Source organism: Triplophysa dalaica, chromosome 8 (genome assembly GCF_015846415.1).
Source record: "Triplophysa dalaica isolate WHDGS20190420 chromosome 8, ASM1584641v1, whole genome shotgun sequence".
Taxonomy (NCBI): Eukaryota; Metazoa; Chordata; class Actinopteri; order Cypriniformes; family Nemacheilidae; genus Triplophysa; species Triplophysa dalaica.
This window is the reverse complement of record NC_079549.1, coordinates 23899153-23915599: the sequence shown is the minus strand read 5'-3', so window position 1 is coordinate 23915599 and position 16447 is coordinate 23899153. Positions and strand designations below refer to the sequence as shown.

General features: G+C 37.8%; 2 protein-coding genes across 4 annotated transcripts in view; one reads left to right on the top strand and one right to left on the bottom strand.

Annotated features, from left to right (window-relative positions):
* Window positions 1-5457, bottom strand: part of lrp2a (low density lipoprotein receptor-related protein 2a) — a 70744-nt gene extending 65287 nt beyond the window's left edge. Inside the window, exon 1 of one of the 3 annotated variants that reach the window (XM_056754504.1) lies at window positions 5242-5457. In XM_056754504.1, coding sequence (XP_056610482.1) covers window positions 5242-5299 — 58 coding nt within the window. In that variant the 5' untranslated portion in view covers window positions 5300-5457. The remainder of the gene's footprint in view (window positions 1-5241) is intronic. The other 2 variants (XM_056754501.1, XM_056754503.1) reach the window with 2 other exon arrangements.
* Window positions 5458-6640: 1183 nt separating this feature from the next.
* On the top strand, window positions 6641-13824 carry zgc:172182 (coiled-coil domain-containing protein 89). Its single transcript, XM_056755132.1, is given in 8 exon segments — window positions 6641-6968; window positions 8623-9095; window positions 9166-9296; window positions 9388-9524; window positions 9616-9692; window positions 11090-11189; window positions 11285-11333; window positions 11336-13824. Coding segments are annotated over 8 exon segments (1062 nt in total). The 5' UTR covers window positions 6641-6908; the 3' UTR covers window positions 11371-13824.
* Window positions 13825-16447: the final 2623 nt, after the last annotated feature.

Below are 16447 nucleotides of genomic sequence, written 5' to 3'. Positions count from 1 at the left end.
CTGCATGCCCAGGCGGCAGCATGGAGTGCAGGAGAAGGAGCATGCGCAGACGTCACTTTCACTTGTGTGCAGGAGAGAGAGAGAATACTTTCACGAAGTTCAGGTGTTTGTTTGTTTACTGCATTTGGGTGATGAATGTTATATAAACGGTGGATTTAACGCTGGATTTAAATATTCTTTGAAACTGATATATGGAGCCGTCCCAGCGCTAAAACATGCCGGACATGAACCTCATGCGGTGAGTGAAACTGATGTCTGTGTGTTGTTGACAATTTGCTTTAGTTCAGCCTAACCCTCCCCCCCGCACGCGCCGTATGTTTTCGGAAGTAATCGTACACCTGTATCTATCTTTTATAAATGTGATCAAACTAAATAATCTTCAAAGATATGCAGTATGCAATACTACTCTATAGGTACTAAAGATTAATATAAGATTGGCAGAAACACCGTGTGTTTGGGCCGCTTTAAGTACAAATAGAGAAAAAGAGCACTTTAAGTACAGTTCACTTATGGTAGTGCACGAAGTGTAAATAAAGTGTATTTTAGTGCACTGTTTTTGCCACAGGACGGAGTTTGCTGACGTTGGAAATGTTTCAGAATCATACACATTAAACAAACTGCTTCTTTCCGAAAGCATGAGCCCACAGCCTTTTAACTAAACCCATGATTTCCCCACATCGACAGAAGTGGAAAAATCCGACAGGTAAAGCGAACAACACAAATCAAACTGCACCATGAAGCCATGGCTGTCGCTGTATTTTCCCGGGATGGCTTTTCAAGAGTTTTATTTGGACGTCTTAACTAAGATTGTGTGAATGACAACAGTTATAGAGGACTGTCCCGCAGGCCATTGTGAGGAGGGTGGCCTTGTATTATGCAAATGCTGTCCTACTGTTGTCGGGGTCTGTGCTTGTTTTTCCTTCCATCATTAATGTCTTTGCCTGCCCCGTTTGTGTTATTCTCTCTCTTTTTTTTCGCCTCCTCTCCGGCCAAGTCTTTTCTAATTAGCCGACTTAAGCATGCGAGAATGCCCGAAACTATCCGAGGGGAAAAACAAGGTCGGGCCACAAAGAGAGTGGAGGTGGAGGAATTTTCATTAGAATGAAGCCTCCCGAGAGCTTAGACCCCACTGTGAGATCACAATGGCACAATGGACCGGCTGGCCGGGCAGCAGCCCCATAACTGAAAGTGTCAGCACGCCAAAAGGCCCAATGGAGACAGATAGCAGAATGGGGGAATACAGTAGAGCTTCCTGCGAGAAAGAGCGTGTAGAAAAACCCGCCCTCCTCCATTCTAACATCCCTATAAAAAGAGAAAAACTAAAGGCACTTGCCAGCCACTAGCCCCCCGAAACATCTCTTTCCAGTCCCGCGGGGGCCATGGGAGAGGTGTCACTTCTTTCATCAATACCGCCTTGTTTTGGTGCGCCCTGGGTGAATGCATGCGCAGGCACGGCTGGCGGAGTTGAGCAACAGGGCTGGTCATACCACCGCGGTCCGTTTCATATGGAAATGGAGGATGCCAAATGCAGTCAATTGCTTTACAACTGACTTTGGCTCACACGGCCCGAACTCAATTCAGAGAAAGGAGTCGCCGGTATGCCAAGGCAGCTTGGAATGGAAGAGGATTGGAAAGGAGGAAACGTTGAGTCGGGAAGCCCATTAAATCATTCAGATCAGCAAATGTGACTTGAAAGACGATTGGTGATGGACAGGCCGGTAAATATGACAACATCTGAGACCATTTGAAATGATCAATTTCGAGTGAATGTTGTTTTTGTCAGTTCTCAGTGGCAACCCTCAAATAAAGGCCACATGAAATTCGCATGTAAATAACACATGTGATCTCAACATGCTGTTCCTGACAAGCGGATCAGAAGTTTTCATGAGAGCCAAGTGTGTTAACTTCAGTTTTAAAATACAGCAGCTCTGTTGCTCAAGGACTTAAACCGGAAAGGACCGAAGGCATGCGTGGGCTTTAAACGGCACGTGAAGGGCAGCAAAACAAGAATTTCAGGATTTCATCACAACTAATGAAGACGTCATGCGTTTCTGTAATAACTAACATGAAGCAAAAATCACCAAGCTTAAAATCCTGCTAAAGCAATGGATCATGACAGCAAGAATTCATGAAAACAGTTAGGGATGGTCCATCCGAGATAAAACTTCATTAATTGAATCCCTCTCATGTAGTTAAAAGCATGTATTTGACTCTTTCTTCTGTGGAACACAAAAGGAGATAATTTGAGAAATGTCTCAGTGGTTTTGGATTCATACAATGAAAGTCAACGGAGTTTAGTGTTATTGGATTATCAACATTCTTCAAAATATCTTCTTTTGTGTTCTGTAGAAGAGAGAAAGTCATGCAGGTTTGGAATGATATGAGGGTGAATAAATAATAAAATAATTTCCGTTTTCATGTGAACTCGATTGTATCTTCAGTAAATCTTCAGTATTTGAAGTATTAAAGTGCTACTTTGGCTTACGGAAAACATTAGTTCCAGAAACACTGCAACATTTGAATCAAAGAGAAGAAGAAAGGAAGAAAAACAAATGTATAAAACGGTGTATTTGCATTTCTTGATGACACGTGAAAAATAATTTAAAAAGTACTACTCATCAACTCATTTGGTTTATAAACCATAAAGAGACCATTTCAAATGTTCATTTAATCATCATTTCTAGATGTATTATATTCATTCCAGTTCAGTGTATTTTGAATTTCAACAAAATCAAACCTCAGGAGTGACAAAGTCAATATGTAATTTCTTAAAAGGAAATATGAACTTGTTTTCTTTTTGGTATTTGAGGTCCGAAAAAATACAGAGCAAAATTTCACCTGTTTTTCCAGTTTATAATTTCTGAAAATAAATGCAAATGGATTAAAGGAAACAAATGAAATGTGGGAGAAATAACCTTAGTTGTTCACAAAATGCAATAAAACACATGACCTATCATTCAGAAAAACTGAAAATGGTCTTTGAGATGGTCTATTTCTTTTTGGCGGCTGCTTTAAACTTATCACAATATTTTTAAATATATAGATAAGAGATCTTTCCATTACATGACTTCGTTGTTTATAGATAGGCAGTCACTACTGAGCTCTTGTGGCTTCTCCAAAATGACACATAAAATCACACAACAACCACTAAGCTGATGACTGCCAAAAACACCTTTCAAAAAAACACTGAACTTATGAAATGCAAATGTTACTCTTAATAAAAGAAAACAAAAGGTAAATGTGTCTCACTTAAAGTGTACTAAACTTTAAAGATAACTGACTAACAGGTTCAGATAAGGTTTTCTGTCCAGTGTTTAGAATAGTCCTGGAAATGGTGTTAAAGATCAGGAGGTGACTCACTGATCCAGATCTGATTGAGGCTGCTGATGCTCGCTGATCTTTACGGTGTAGACTTTACCCGTGACTGCACTGTGACAGGATTCTGCTGAACAAGTTTTTTTTTTTAATTATTACAAGAAATCTGAAATACATGACCAGCGCTAGTAGGACAACAAAGCAAGGTGCTAAAAAACAAGTTATGAAAAGCCACCATCATCACATTTCGCAGGGAATAATTAACACACGCGGCTTTAAATATTAATTTATACACAAGATGTTAATAAATACCGCAAACAAAAGTGTCAAAACATTTATCAAATGTGCCAACTCAGGCTCTTTCTTAATCTCGGAGTTTAAAATAAAGTTAAGCAACATGTTAAGCGAGGTAACAGGTAACCGATTCGCATGAACGTTACCGTTTAAACGTCCCTGTTCAAGACCTTTAACCCCAGCACAAAAAAGTGTCTGAAACCGAGTGCCCGAGGGAGACCGACAGGAAGCTCAGCGGATTAGAGAAAGTAACCTGTCCCCCTCCATTCAGAGCCTTTGGGTTATTTCCTCCAAAACAAATGCTGAACAAAGCTGGATTACAGGAACCCATTCCTGGCTTACATTTCTGAGGAGATCAATCAAGACTACAGCCACAAACGTATAAACCGGATGCAAACATGGCAGTATGAACTCTCAAAAGAATATGAGAAGATGCAAATGGTGACAGCTGCAATTTATGATGGTTAAACGTTTCTAAAACAGAAAAGGTGCATAAGTATTTAAATGCAACACCTAGATATGCTGAATTGCCAATGAATATGCGGTCTATAAAGATTTATTTTTAAAAACAAATGATATATATACATTTATGCATTTGGCTGATGCCTTTATCCAAAAAGACTAAAGTGCATTTGATCAACACATTTTAATCAATATGTATGTTCCCTGGAGATCAAATCCATACATTGCTAACGAAATGCTCTACCTGAGCTACAGAAACACCTTCATGAAGTGATGAATTTAATTATAGGTTTATGTTCTCACAAATGGTGGTGGTGAGCAGCAGATGCTGAGTTAGTTGCTTGCTTGATTCACATAAGAAGCTTATATACTAAGGGTTGGTCCAAAAGAAAGCAGATTACAATCCGAGGCACTCCAGCAACGAGAACGTTTTTTGCAGATAGATTGTCAATGAATGAATGAATCAAGTGCAATGCGTTTCTCAATGTCCACATACTCCTCGAAACCACCCCACAGAAGCGCAGACATGTGTTGAATTTGCTTTGTGGCAGCAGCTCCAGATTGCCTTTAAGTCACATGCTCGTCTCTGTTACCTAGCAACGGCAAAGCCCAGGCAAAAGTTCTCCGGGAGAACCTCGAATCTGTCTGAGCGAGTCTTTGTGCCTCACATTTCAAATGTTACAAAGTAACACTGATCGTTTGAAACTTATTGCGTATTGCGTAAACAATACTCAATTGGGCATCGCGTACGGACACCTGTTGCGCAGAATCGCATTATTAATATTTTTCTAACAGCAGACATTGTTATAATTTAAGTTTAATCATTATTTGTACATAAATGTTAATTCTAAGTTTTTAACGTAGGGTTCCGTTCATTTACGGTCATATAAATAACAAAGCCGTTCCACCTCATACCGTTATACAGCCGGTTCGGGGGAGAAATAAACCGAACGACAATTTGTATTTATACTCACAAATCTTTACATCGTGTAAATACGTGTAGTTTATTTTTTTAAGTTGACCAACTAAATTAACTAAATGTTCAAATTTTACTGAATTAACAAACTGTGATATTATAAAGAGTCTCGTGTCCATTGTTAGTAAAAGTCCACTATACGTGGAAATTGGCGACTCGTTATAATCAAAGAAAAAAGTAACGTTCAAACGTACCTTGACAATCGCAATGAAGAACACACAAAGTTATCATGAGAACAAGTTGTAGGTGCATTCTGACGCACGGTCCAGCCCCTCATGAAGCCGGACAGATGGAGCTCTTGGGACTGAGATGCAATGAAGTGGCTCTTACTCACTTGTCCCGGGCTGATGAAAAAGGGCGTGCACTAAAAGCTTAGACGTGACGCTACCCCCTCAGATCCGACCCACAGGATCAAATCCTTAACTAGCTCCCAGAGTCCCGTTGAGCTCAATGACCCGCTCACATTAAGTGTTGACTGCACAAGTCACAATATGAGAAACATTAACAAAGGAACATTATTATAATCGATTTAGACATGATTATTTATTGATGCACCTGCTGCGTCTTAACACTGGCCTTCTGAAAAGAAAGAAACCATCAAAGCTTCAGATGGGAATTCTATTAGTTTAATCGGAACGATCTCTGTAAAGTCACTTTTAAATCCTATACTGAATAAAGCCCAAAACAGTTCTTTTGTGATGGTTTTAATGGTAAACAGCTGATGCTTCATGATGCTTTTTGTATGGAAATCAATTGAATTTGAATTGTTTTTTGACCGATGAACAAAACTGGTCCAATGCGTTCCAACTAGAGTTAAGAGTGCGAACTGTTTTTTAACATTGCGGAATATTAAATTGCGTAATTTAAAAAATCACAATCACTGATTTTTCTTGCTTTTTATTCTTTCGAAGAAATAATTGTGTATATTTTTGCGCTTCTAAAACTTATTACAAAAAAAGACTAACGCTTTGATTAATAGGCCTACAGCCCCATACATTTTGAAAAATGTATTTAAATGATTTGTTTATGCACACAAATGTCTGTTAAATGCATTCCGTAAATCTGTTATTTTCAAAGCTGTGCTACAAAATAAATCTCCCTGAACTGAATGTGCGTGTTGTTTTAAATTAATTATAATACAACACAAAACCCACAGTGTCTCTGCTTCTCCTGGCAGAGCACAAGTTCAAGTTTTCAATGGGCCGACACATGTGAATAAAGGTCAGTTGGGTATTGTAGACGGAAGTCAAGTAAGGCCGGCCACGGTTTTTAACACGTTACTCAAGGTCAATGGGTTTCAATGGAGAGTCACTCATTCACCGTCACAGATTTCATGCTTTGCTATTAGTGATTCTTTTATGTCAGTTTTTAATAAAGGCAGAATACAGATTTACGGCCTATAACATTAAGCTTTTTACATGCAAAATTTACAACGCGTAATTTATAAGTTTAATGTGTATTATTGAACACGTTTTGGTATTGTTTGTGGTAAAATGGAAAGCCGCGCTGTAATAAACAGACCAGTGCTGACATCTAGCGGTAGAACTTGGAACATCTCACCCATCCCATAGTGTGTGGGGACAAAACATAACAAAAACACATATATCTGCATTAACCACGTGTGTCGAAGGTTCTCCGAAGAATTTCAAAAAATATTTTTACTTACAATTATCTAAAATGTGGGACAAAGACGCCAGATAATCGCGAATATTAGCGACTGAATTTATTGTTGCCAGGGGCAACTGCAGAAACTTTGTATCGCTACAAGCCGTCGAATCACTGCGGCTCACTGCGGTCGAAACGCCTTTGTGAAGAAAACCTCAATTGTCGGAGAAAGAAGCTTCAGACGAGCTGATACATCATGACACCGCCTCAGAAAACCCCAACAGACCTGAAAACGATGATCAAAGACACTAAACAGGTGGGTTATTATAGCCTATCTAGCCTATTTAATACATGTTTACGCCCATCAGTAACTGTTGCATATGGTTGGTTCATGTTTTTCTGTCATGTTAGATTCACATTTCTGGTGGTTTCGGTTTTACATTTTTATTTTGTAATCAAATTATGACGTCGTGCTTCGAAACACGATGCGCATGCAACAGAGCAACTGGTGTTGCATTTCAATAAACGCCTCTTTTCTCTTCATCTCTATTTCGTAGCGTAACATTGACTTTCAGATCATGTCATCTACTTTCATTTTGTGAGATCTAGATTTGCATGGCTAGCTGTCACTCCTTTAACTCCTAATGATGTTTATACGAGTGTTTGTATTTTTTTTTTCAAGTTTTGGCAGATATTTTAATCTCGACTCCAAAAACGTGATTTCCCTTTATTTTAAACAAACGTTGTTTGGTCGTTTTTACCTAAAAGTAAAATAATAACCCGGGTTTAACTGTAGTAGCCTAATCACCGTTTTATTTGTAAAACCATGGTAACCAAATATAACAGGGTCTCACTAAAGTATAGTTTAACCATAGTTGTGGTAATACAATATAAAAAAATGGCATGTTTACCATAATAAAGGCATTTTACAGAGGGGTTTGTTAATTGATAAACTTGCCTGGGATGCGGACAGCAAACAATTGAATAAGAACGAACATTTTGACGGACAGGGAACACAAATGATTGTTTTTCACCCTGCGGCCAACAGGAATGTTAAGTGAAAACGAATTCGGTATTAGCTAACAAATACTGTCCTGATAAATCACACTTTTGTGTGCGATATCTCGATATTAAACATGTACAACAGCGGGCCGCTGAGGCGCCACGGGCCTGTCAATCACATTCCATAAACAGGAAGTTCGTCATGTTATTTTGCCACCGTTGCTTTTGACAAACAAAGTAAAATGTACTTTTTCACCGTCAGTGTAAAGTTGATTCTCAGGTTGATTTTCTCACGTGTTAAACTGCTGGTGCATTCACACCCTTCCTGGGGTCCAAAATGTCTCCGCGTGCACGTCTCTAGACGGGGGCGGTATTTTTCAGTGAGGGGCGTGTCTTGTTAATGGTCGCCCGGCCGGAAGTTGCCATAAAATGGTGTTCACGTTCTTCACAAGCCATTAACACTGGCGGTATACCGTATTCCCGTTGTTGAGACGGGCAAACGACGTCATTTTGTATTAAGCTTTCGGGTAGTAAGAGATAACAAAGCTCTCCAATCGATGTAACTGAGCTTGAAATGAGAAAAAAACTCCATGATTCTCCAATTGTTTGAAAAATGTGAAATATTAAAGACAATGTTAAGGCTGGTATGTACATTTTGGCTGTCTCCTTATACGTAAGTATTTAGTATATAAGTTACAGGCTCCTAAAACGAAGACAGCCGCTACCTGAGTAGCTCAGTTGGGAGATGGTGGTCTAGTGGGTTAGACCACTAAACTGGTAAATCAAAGGTTGCTGGTTCGATCCCAGCAGCCACCACCAGTGTGTCCTTGAGCAAGACACTTTACTCCATGTTGCTCCAGGGGGATTGTCCCTGTAATAAGTGCACTGTAAGTCGCTTTGGATAAAAGCATCTGCCAAATGACTAAATGTAAATGTAACTCAGTTCAACCACTTTTTTCCCCAAAAAGGATATGGAAGATGTCCACCAAGCCCTGGAAAAACTCCGAAGCCTTTCCCAGGACGAACGGACGGAGGCAGGAGCTCTGCGCTCGAGAATCGACGAGCAGTCTTCTCTGATCTGCATTCTGAAACAGAGAGCGGACGAGATGCTTCAGCGCTGTCAGGCTCTGGAAAAGATCAACGCCGAGCTGGAAAACCTCAGAGCCGACGTGCAGGAAGAGCTGGAGAACGAGAGGAAGAAATCCGAAATGCTGGAGCAGAGATTCATGGATCTGGCCGCCAACCACAGAGAACTGATCAACTTCAAAAATGAATACAAAAGCCAAAATGCCAAGCTGGTGAAAGAAAACGAGAGACTCACGGAGGAACATGAAAAGCTTTTCAGCAAAGAGCTGCAGGAGAAAGAGGAGACCATCCTCAAACTGACCCGGGAGCTCAAGGACTTGGCCGAACAGCACAAGAGATTAGAAACAGAGTACCAGTAAGCATCGTTTCTTTATAGAATGCCACTCATTTGATTATTGTTTTATTCATCTTTATGATCTCAACAGGGAGAAAACAACAGGTTTCCAGACCAAACTGAAGGAGTTGATCAATCTCCATCAAATCAAAGAAGCCTCTCTGAAAAGCGAATTAAACGACACACAAAAGCAACTCAAGACTGCTGTAGAGATGTTTGCGGGTATGATACTCTTTGCAAACATCATAGAACGCTAATCCAGTTATATTTATGACAATAATTCACTGGCCGTGAAATGGTTTCTGTTTAACAGAGCTGGATCTCAAACTCAGACAAAGTCAAGAAAAAGAAGCGACGAGAGAAACGGAGACTCAAGTGAAGCTGGAAAGACTGATGGAGGAGAAGAACGAGCTCATTGATCTCTCGGTGCAACGAGGGAAAATGATACAGGTAGCGGATATTTCTGTCAGTAATATTTGACATTAAAACCGTACACTGTATTTTTAGATTAAGTGGTGTGATTTGCTGTAATGTGTTGCAGGACAAACAAGCGGAAATTGAGGAGTTGGAGAGAAAGAGACTGGAAGCTGATAATGGACGATTGGAGGCACAGCGCAGGTACACTTTGAATCTCAAAACACATTTAAAGGGGTCATATGACACGGCTAAAACTAATATTATGTTTGTTTCAGATGTAATGCAATGTGTTTACACGATTTAAGGTTAAAAAATGCAGTTTTTTCCTCACACCGTGCATGTTTGTATCTTCTCTTTGCTCCGCCTCTCTGAAACTGGTCTGCTCTGAAAAGCAAGGTGTGCTATGATTGGCCAGTTAACCAGTGCATAGTGATTGGTGGAATACTCCAAGCGTGTGAGGGGAAATGTAACCCCTCTTACCATATTTGGAACATCAGGTTCCTCAGCCCTTTTACTGACAGGTACTCCCACCTTACTTGCGTATACATTTGGGCGGTCTTGAGGTGGGTTCACACCAAACGTGAACAATCGCTTTCCTCACTCTTTTTATTACTTGTGGAAAAAGTTCATTATTTTCGCACTAGTGATCATCACGATAACGTTCTATAAGAAAGACAATAGATTCTTATGAAGCCTTTCATATAGGCCGCGAATATCTGCGCGTTGAAAGCGAAAAAAGTTTTTTTTTTCGTCTAGTGCGACAAATCTTTCCCCATTCGCAAAGCGAAGAAATGGACCATCCAATAAGAATCGAGCATTTGTCCTAACTTTAGGACTCCAAAATTTTTGTGCTTAAAGTGTTTCACAAAACGTTTTAGCACTAAAACTAGCTGAAACATTAGGAGCAGTGAAGAGGACTCCTAAATCACAAAGACCATCTCACAACAATCCTAAAATGGCTGTGACACCAGCAGTCTGCGTTGACGCGTAAACATTTTTGAAGACTTCGTGACAATGAGCTTAACCATACAGACTACTTATGTTTGCTTACTGTTTATGAGATGCAAACAGGCGAGATGCTGACAATTAGCTAAGTATATACATTATATATACTTTATATTTTATGAGCATAGTTTATTTGCAAAAACAGATTTAAAATATGTTATAAATTTAGTTTTTTATTATGTTATCGTTTGTTTATTGTATTTTAATGTTTGTTATTATCACTTAATAGAAAAACAACTGCAGTTTGATATTGATTGGAATGCACAATGAGAAAACATTGTTTTGGGAAATTAAATGAAATGGAAATGAAATTATCTGTTTTGCAAATTACATTTCCTCTCGCTTAATTAGTAGCATAGCATATATTTTGTAAGCTTAACTAAAATATGTCAGCATGATGCCTTTCTATAATATTACTAAGATTCAATGACTGACAATATTTCCAAGAAGTGTAAGATATATTTCTGAGGATACATAGAAAGTAGACTAAAAATATACTTATATATATATATTACTTTTTTTAGTTGGTATCGATCATCAGGTTGTGAGATCTTTATTTACTCTGTCTTTTCTGTGGGTTTAACATTCTTCAGGTTTGAAAAGGAAGCAGCAGCTGTGAACGGTGACTTAAAAGTGAAGGAGCTACAGAATGCTCTGGAGAGGGCGGAGGTGACGTGTGATGAGCTGAAGAAGGTCTGTTAAATTAACGCGGGATCTGAAATACCCTGTATGTACATTGGACTCGGTGTCTAAATAGCATCTCAATGTTTTTAAATCACATTTTTTAGGAGTTTGAGGCATTTAAAAAGTACAGCAGTGAACTGCTTGACAAGGAGAAGAATTAAACTGCAAACTGCGTCACATGGTCCTGTAAACCTGCCATCCGGTCATTTCATTTCATCCATGTCACTTTTTAACAGCCAAGCTCCTCGTCCTGGACCTCTCATGAGCACACATGCACAAACCAGAAGTTTTTTTCAATGGAACGTCTTCCATCAGTAGGGGGCGGTGCAACATTCTTCTGTAGCGAAAGTTTTGAGTTTGCAAATTTATTCTTTTAAGGAATAAGGAATAGTTTACTTGAAAATAAAAAAAAATCTCTATTACTCATCCTCATGCTATCCCAGATATGATGATTCCTTTCTTCAGTTTAATACAAACAAATAATTGTATATGAAAATATGGTAATGTAACTGCGTCATTTCACTTTAGAAGACATTTATTCACCCAATGAAGTCATTTAAAATCTGTTATTGATGGATGTTCGTGCTATTTTGAACTTTGCCATGTTAAGATTATAACTTGGTGGCAATTTCATTATCGATTGTTTATGTTAAAGCTCCAGTAAAATACAAAAGACAATTCTTATTTTTTCATGAAATATTGCAGCGTTTATAATAAATATCTTATCAATGTGAACAAACATAAAATTCATGTACAGCGGCAAAATTTCAGTTTTTGGAAATGGTACGTAACAACATTTATTCCAAATAAAAATATATTCAGATTTAATAGCAGAACACTTAAATAGGGCAAAATAACAAAAATGTGTAAATAAAATAAATGTTTGCAGATTCTTATTCATGTTTCAACAACTATCTGAATGGTTATTAGGATCGGTTCAAAATTGAATACAAGAGATATATATATATATATATATAATCACTTTGTCATTGGACATTGGACTGGAATGACCACAATACAGCTAGAAATGATGATTAAAAGCAAAAGCTAGATTGATCTCTACATTGTAGATCTGGGATAGAGTGAGGATGAATACATTTTGCGAGAATTTTCCTATTTGGGTGAAATCGAATCATTCTTTTCACGTTCAGGGCCCGTATTCACAAAACATTTTATCTTACCACTTATAGTTCCCCTTTTTTCTTAAAACCTATTCACAACGTTGCTGAGAGCAGCTTTAACTAAAATAAATCTTAAACTAAGCGTAAGGGTGGGTTAACCTCGTTGCTATGGATGATGTCACCAAGCTTACTGACTATGACCACAATGATTGGCTTAGAGGACGGGTCTCTGTCAGTCACTTAATCAAAGAAATATAATAGAATGAGGTGTCATGCTGACATATTTAAATTAAGATCTTCAAATAAATTTTTTTAAAATGTAGTTGTTAATATTTAAGTTAACGTTTTATTATTAAAAAATATAGGTTTAGCTTTTTGTCAGCATCTCATGAACGGTTAGCAGATACAAGTGGTCTTTGTGGTTAAGATCATTGTCATGAAAATCTTTCTAAAATGTTTACATTTTTAGGCAGACTGCCGCTGTCACAGCCTTTTAAGGATTGTTGTGAGTTGATCTTTGTTATTTCGGAGTCCTTTAACTGCTTCTAACATTTCATAGATTTAGGAGTAGCATCAAAAGGCAAAAAATTTGGCCTACATTATTTTAAAGATTTTTGTAACGGGCCCAGATGAGTCGCTGAACTGATTCTGTGAAAGGAAAAAACTTTTAACATATTTCCACTGTGGTTTGGTGATGGTATTAACATCTGTCATCTGTATATGCAATAAATTAGACTGTTGTGTATGTAGCCTATAGATAAAACTGTGTTAGTAAAACATCTCGAGCCATAGAGAATTCTAGCCTTAGTTCTTCTATTTCATACCAGCACTTTAACCAACTTTCTCCAGATCATATCAATAAGAGCGTCGTGTCTGTACTGTACCTGTCAATTACGTAGGTATACAATTACAGTATTTACCTTGCGTTTGTCATGTTGACGATTTTGTCAGTTGTACAGTTTAGTTTCAGGGCGTTTGTCTCGCTAGTAATTTTAGTGTCATTCCTGAAGTAATATGTGGGCAGGTTGTTTGAGTTATTGTACAGTGGTCATCTGGTCCACATGCTCATATGTTTTATTGAACAGAACAGCTGGACAGACGTTCACACCTCCAGCATGTGCATGTTAGATCTGTCGGCATGTCTTGTGGCCCGAATCCTTCTCGTGACTACATGTTTGTACTGTCGTCTTATCCGTTGTACTAAGTCGAGGACAAGTTTGCATCCTTGACATAAGTGACCAGCGCACCTGCCCTTTAATTTCATTTGACCTTTGAATGGCTTACTGGGCAATGGTTCGTAACCCCGTTGCCATGACAATCTTTTCTTCAGAAGTGCCATGAATATGGGAATGGCCTTATATGGGAATCACTGGAAAGACTTGGAATGACCTTCTGCTTCTGTGACCCGCTTTGTTTTCTTGATATTGCTGTCATACTAATCTAAAGAGCACTTGACTGTTAAAATCATTCATTTTGGATGATGTGTAAAGCATTTCGTGCATAAATAAAAGCAAAATGTTGAACCTTAAGAAGACTTGAGACATTTTTGAAAGCCCTTTGGTTCTTAATCACTGTGTTGCTGTATGGAGACATTGCAACTATTTCAATTTATTTACTTTTTCTTAAGTTCATCACTTAGATATTTTGAGTAACGTCACAGTGGTTTTGCGTCCAAAGTTCGTTTAGTTATCAACATTCTTCAAAATATCTTCTTTTGTTGAAATGCTGTGTCTCGAACCGCTCCCTTGCTCACACTGCAAAAATGACTTTCTTAGTTTATATTTTTGTCTTGTTTCACAGTACAAATGTCTAAGAATTCTAGAATCAAGATGCATTTTCATGATGAGCAAAATGACCTAAGAAAAAAAGTCTTGTTTTAGACAAAATAATATGAAATTTCAGTGAACTTGTGCATAAAATAAGACAAAAGTAAAAACAAGGTAAAACTAATAATCTTGAATTAAGAAAATTTTTCTTAGTCACTAAATTCAAAATTATTTTTGATGTTAAAAGTTCATATTGACCTTATTTCTCACGTTTTCGCATTAGTTTTTAATAAAGAGAATAAAACAACTATTTGCCTTGTATTCATATTTTTATTACGTTTAATACAATTATTAAAATATTTAAAATAAATCCCCATTGTCTATAACATTCAGTTAATTTGTTTATTCTCAAAAACAGGAGAAAAACAGTCAACAAGAACAAACACAAGCGACAATGAATGTACACTCAACATCAGAGTGCAATGTTGGCAAAAAAGGGTGAAGGAATGTAGGGAATGAAGAAGCTCACTCAGGTTTTGAACACCACTACAAAATAGCGGACACCCAATAAAGCGGTTTCAGTCACAGCCAAAGTCATACAGGCTTGAAATGACACGAGGGTGAATAAATGATCAGAGAATTTTCATATTTTTGGGTGAACTATGCCTTACCCTAAAGCCAACGGAAAGTCTAATAACACGTCACACAAAGTAACACGTAATCATCTGACACTTATGATCGAGCTTGACATGGAAATGGTGTCGGACCACCTCCCGGATGACAGCTGCTCAAACTTGAAAAACTCCCACCGTAATGACTCCTCTCACCACCCACACCTGAAGCTGCCGCCTCCTCCTCAGACACCCGACCAATAATCACATTTCACCTTTGATTGTTGTTATTAAATAAACACAACTGTGGCACTTGAACAATGCTGAAGTGTGTCAAAGCTGGAATTTCAAACAAACGTTGAGGTTCTCAAGTGCGTGTGCAAGCCTTCACTTGACTCTCACTCTTAAAAGAGAAATCCATAGATTCTAGGTTGTATTTGCATTAGCCAACATAATATAGATCATCAGCATTTATTAATCTTTATTTATACCAGTATAATTCACGTTCTCTTGTTTTTTAGAAATGTATTATTAAATGCTGAAATGAACATTTCAGCATTAATAAATGTTGTAGAAGTATATTGTTCATGATAACTAATGCGTTGATTAATTTAAACACATTTTTATATATTATTTACATTTTTAAATGATTTTTCAATTATATTAATAAAATGTTACTTTTATTAATAAATGTTAATTTTATTATTAATAAAAGTTTTATTTAGAATGTTTTTTATTTTTGTTTAATCTAATCATTTAAAAATCTACTTAAATATAGTTTAACAGAGTCTAGAAATAAGAATGTTTGTGATTTTTTTAATGTCTCTCTAAAATGCTCTCATCCGTATCCAAAAATAAAGATTTTATTGCTCTTTCGGCTCTGGATATTTATTAGAGATCTTAATTATTTTCCACTTGTTATATTTAATTTTTCAATTGTAAATATATTGAAATCTTGCCGGTTTAAGTCTCTTGGCAAATCTGAGACATCGTTGAGATCTGTATTGAATCTGTATTGTAAGAAACATATGATTTAAAAATGTCATTAATGTCCATAAAAAATGAGATATAATAAACATATTGGAGAGTTTTCCTTCTTTCTTAGGAATGTGCTTTTCTTTCACAAAGATCCTCACGTTTAAGCGTACTACACCTGGCATCTGAAGGGTAAAGAAAGGACACGTTTTTGAAACAAAGCATTCCAGAGCGTCAGATCTGCTGACTGTTTTTAACCTTCGGGGTCTGAAACAGAATTCCCTGTCGCCCACATCACAGCTAAAGAATCGAACAGTGACTCCTTCCACACCGTTCTCCACACATGCAAACACTTGTTTCATACCTGCACCCGGGTCACAGGTCAAATACACTCACACCTGAGCTCACGGCCAAAATGCCACCGACTCGCATTAAAAAAACACCCCATCCCCTGATATTCTGATGTCAGATCACCCCTTGTGTTTTTTTCAGCACATTATAGAGTCCCAGCTAAACACTGGATGTGAAGACAAGATGTTCGAGGCCGCTCTATATTATAAATGCACGGCGTGATGGGTTTATGGCTTCATTATGGTGTAAATCTGTCTCTGAGGTGAAGTTGCAGTATTTCTCGGAGAAACGCCCCCCTGAATCTACATTGTGCTGGTGTTTTAAGTCGGTACAATACCCTGATGACTAGAATAGAAGAAATAGACAAAGCATCTAAAGAAGGTCAGGCCCTCTCATCACCATGACGACAGTGCAGCATCTTCAGGAATGTCTATAAAACCAAG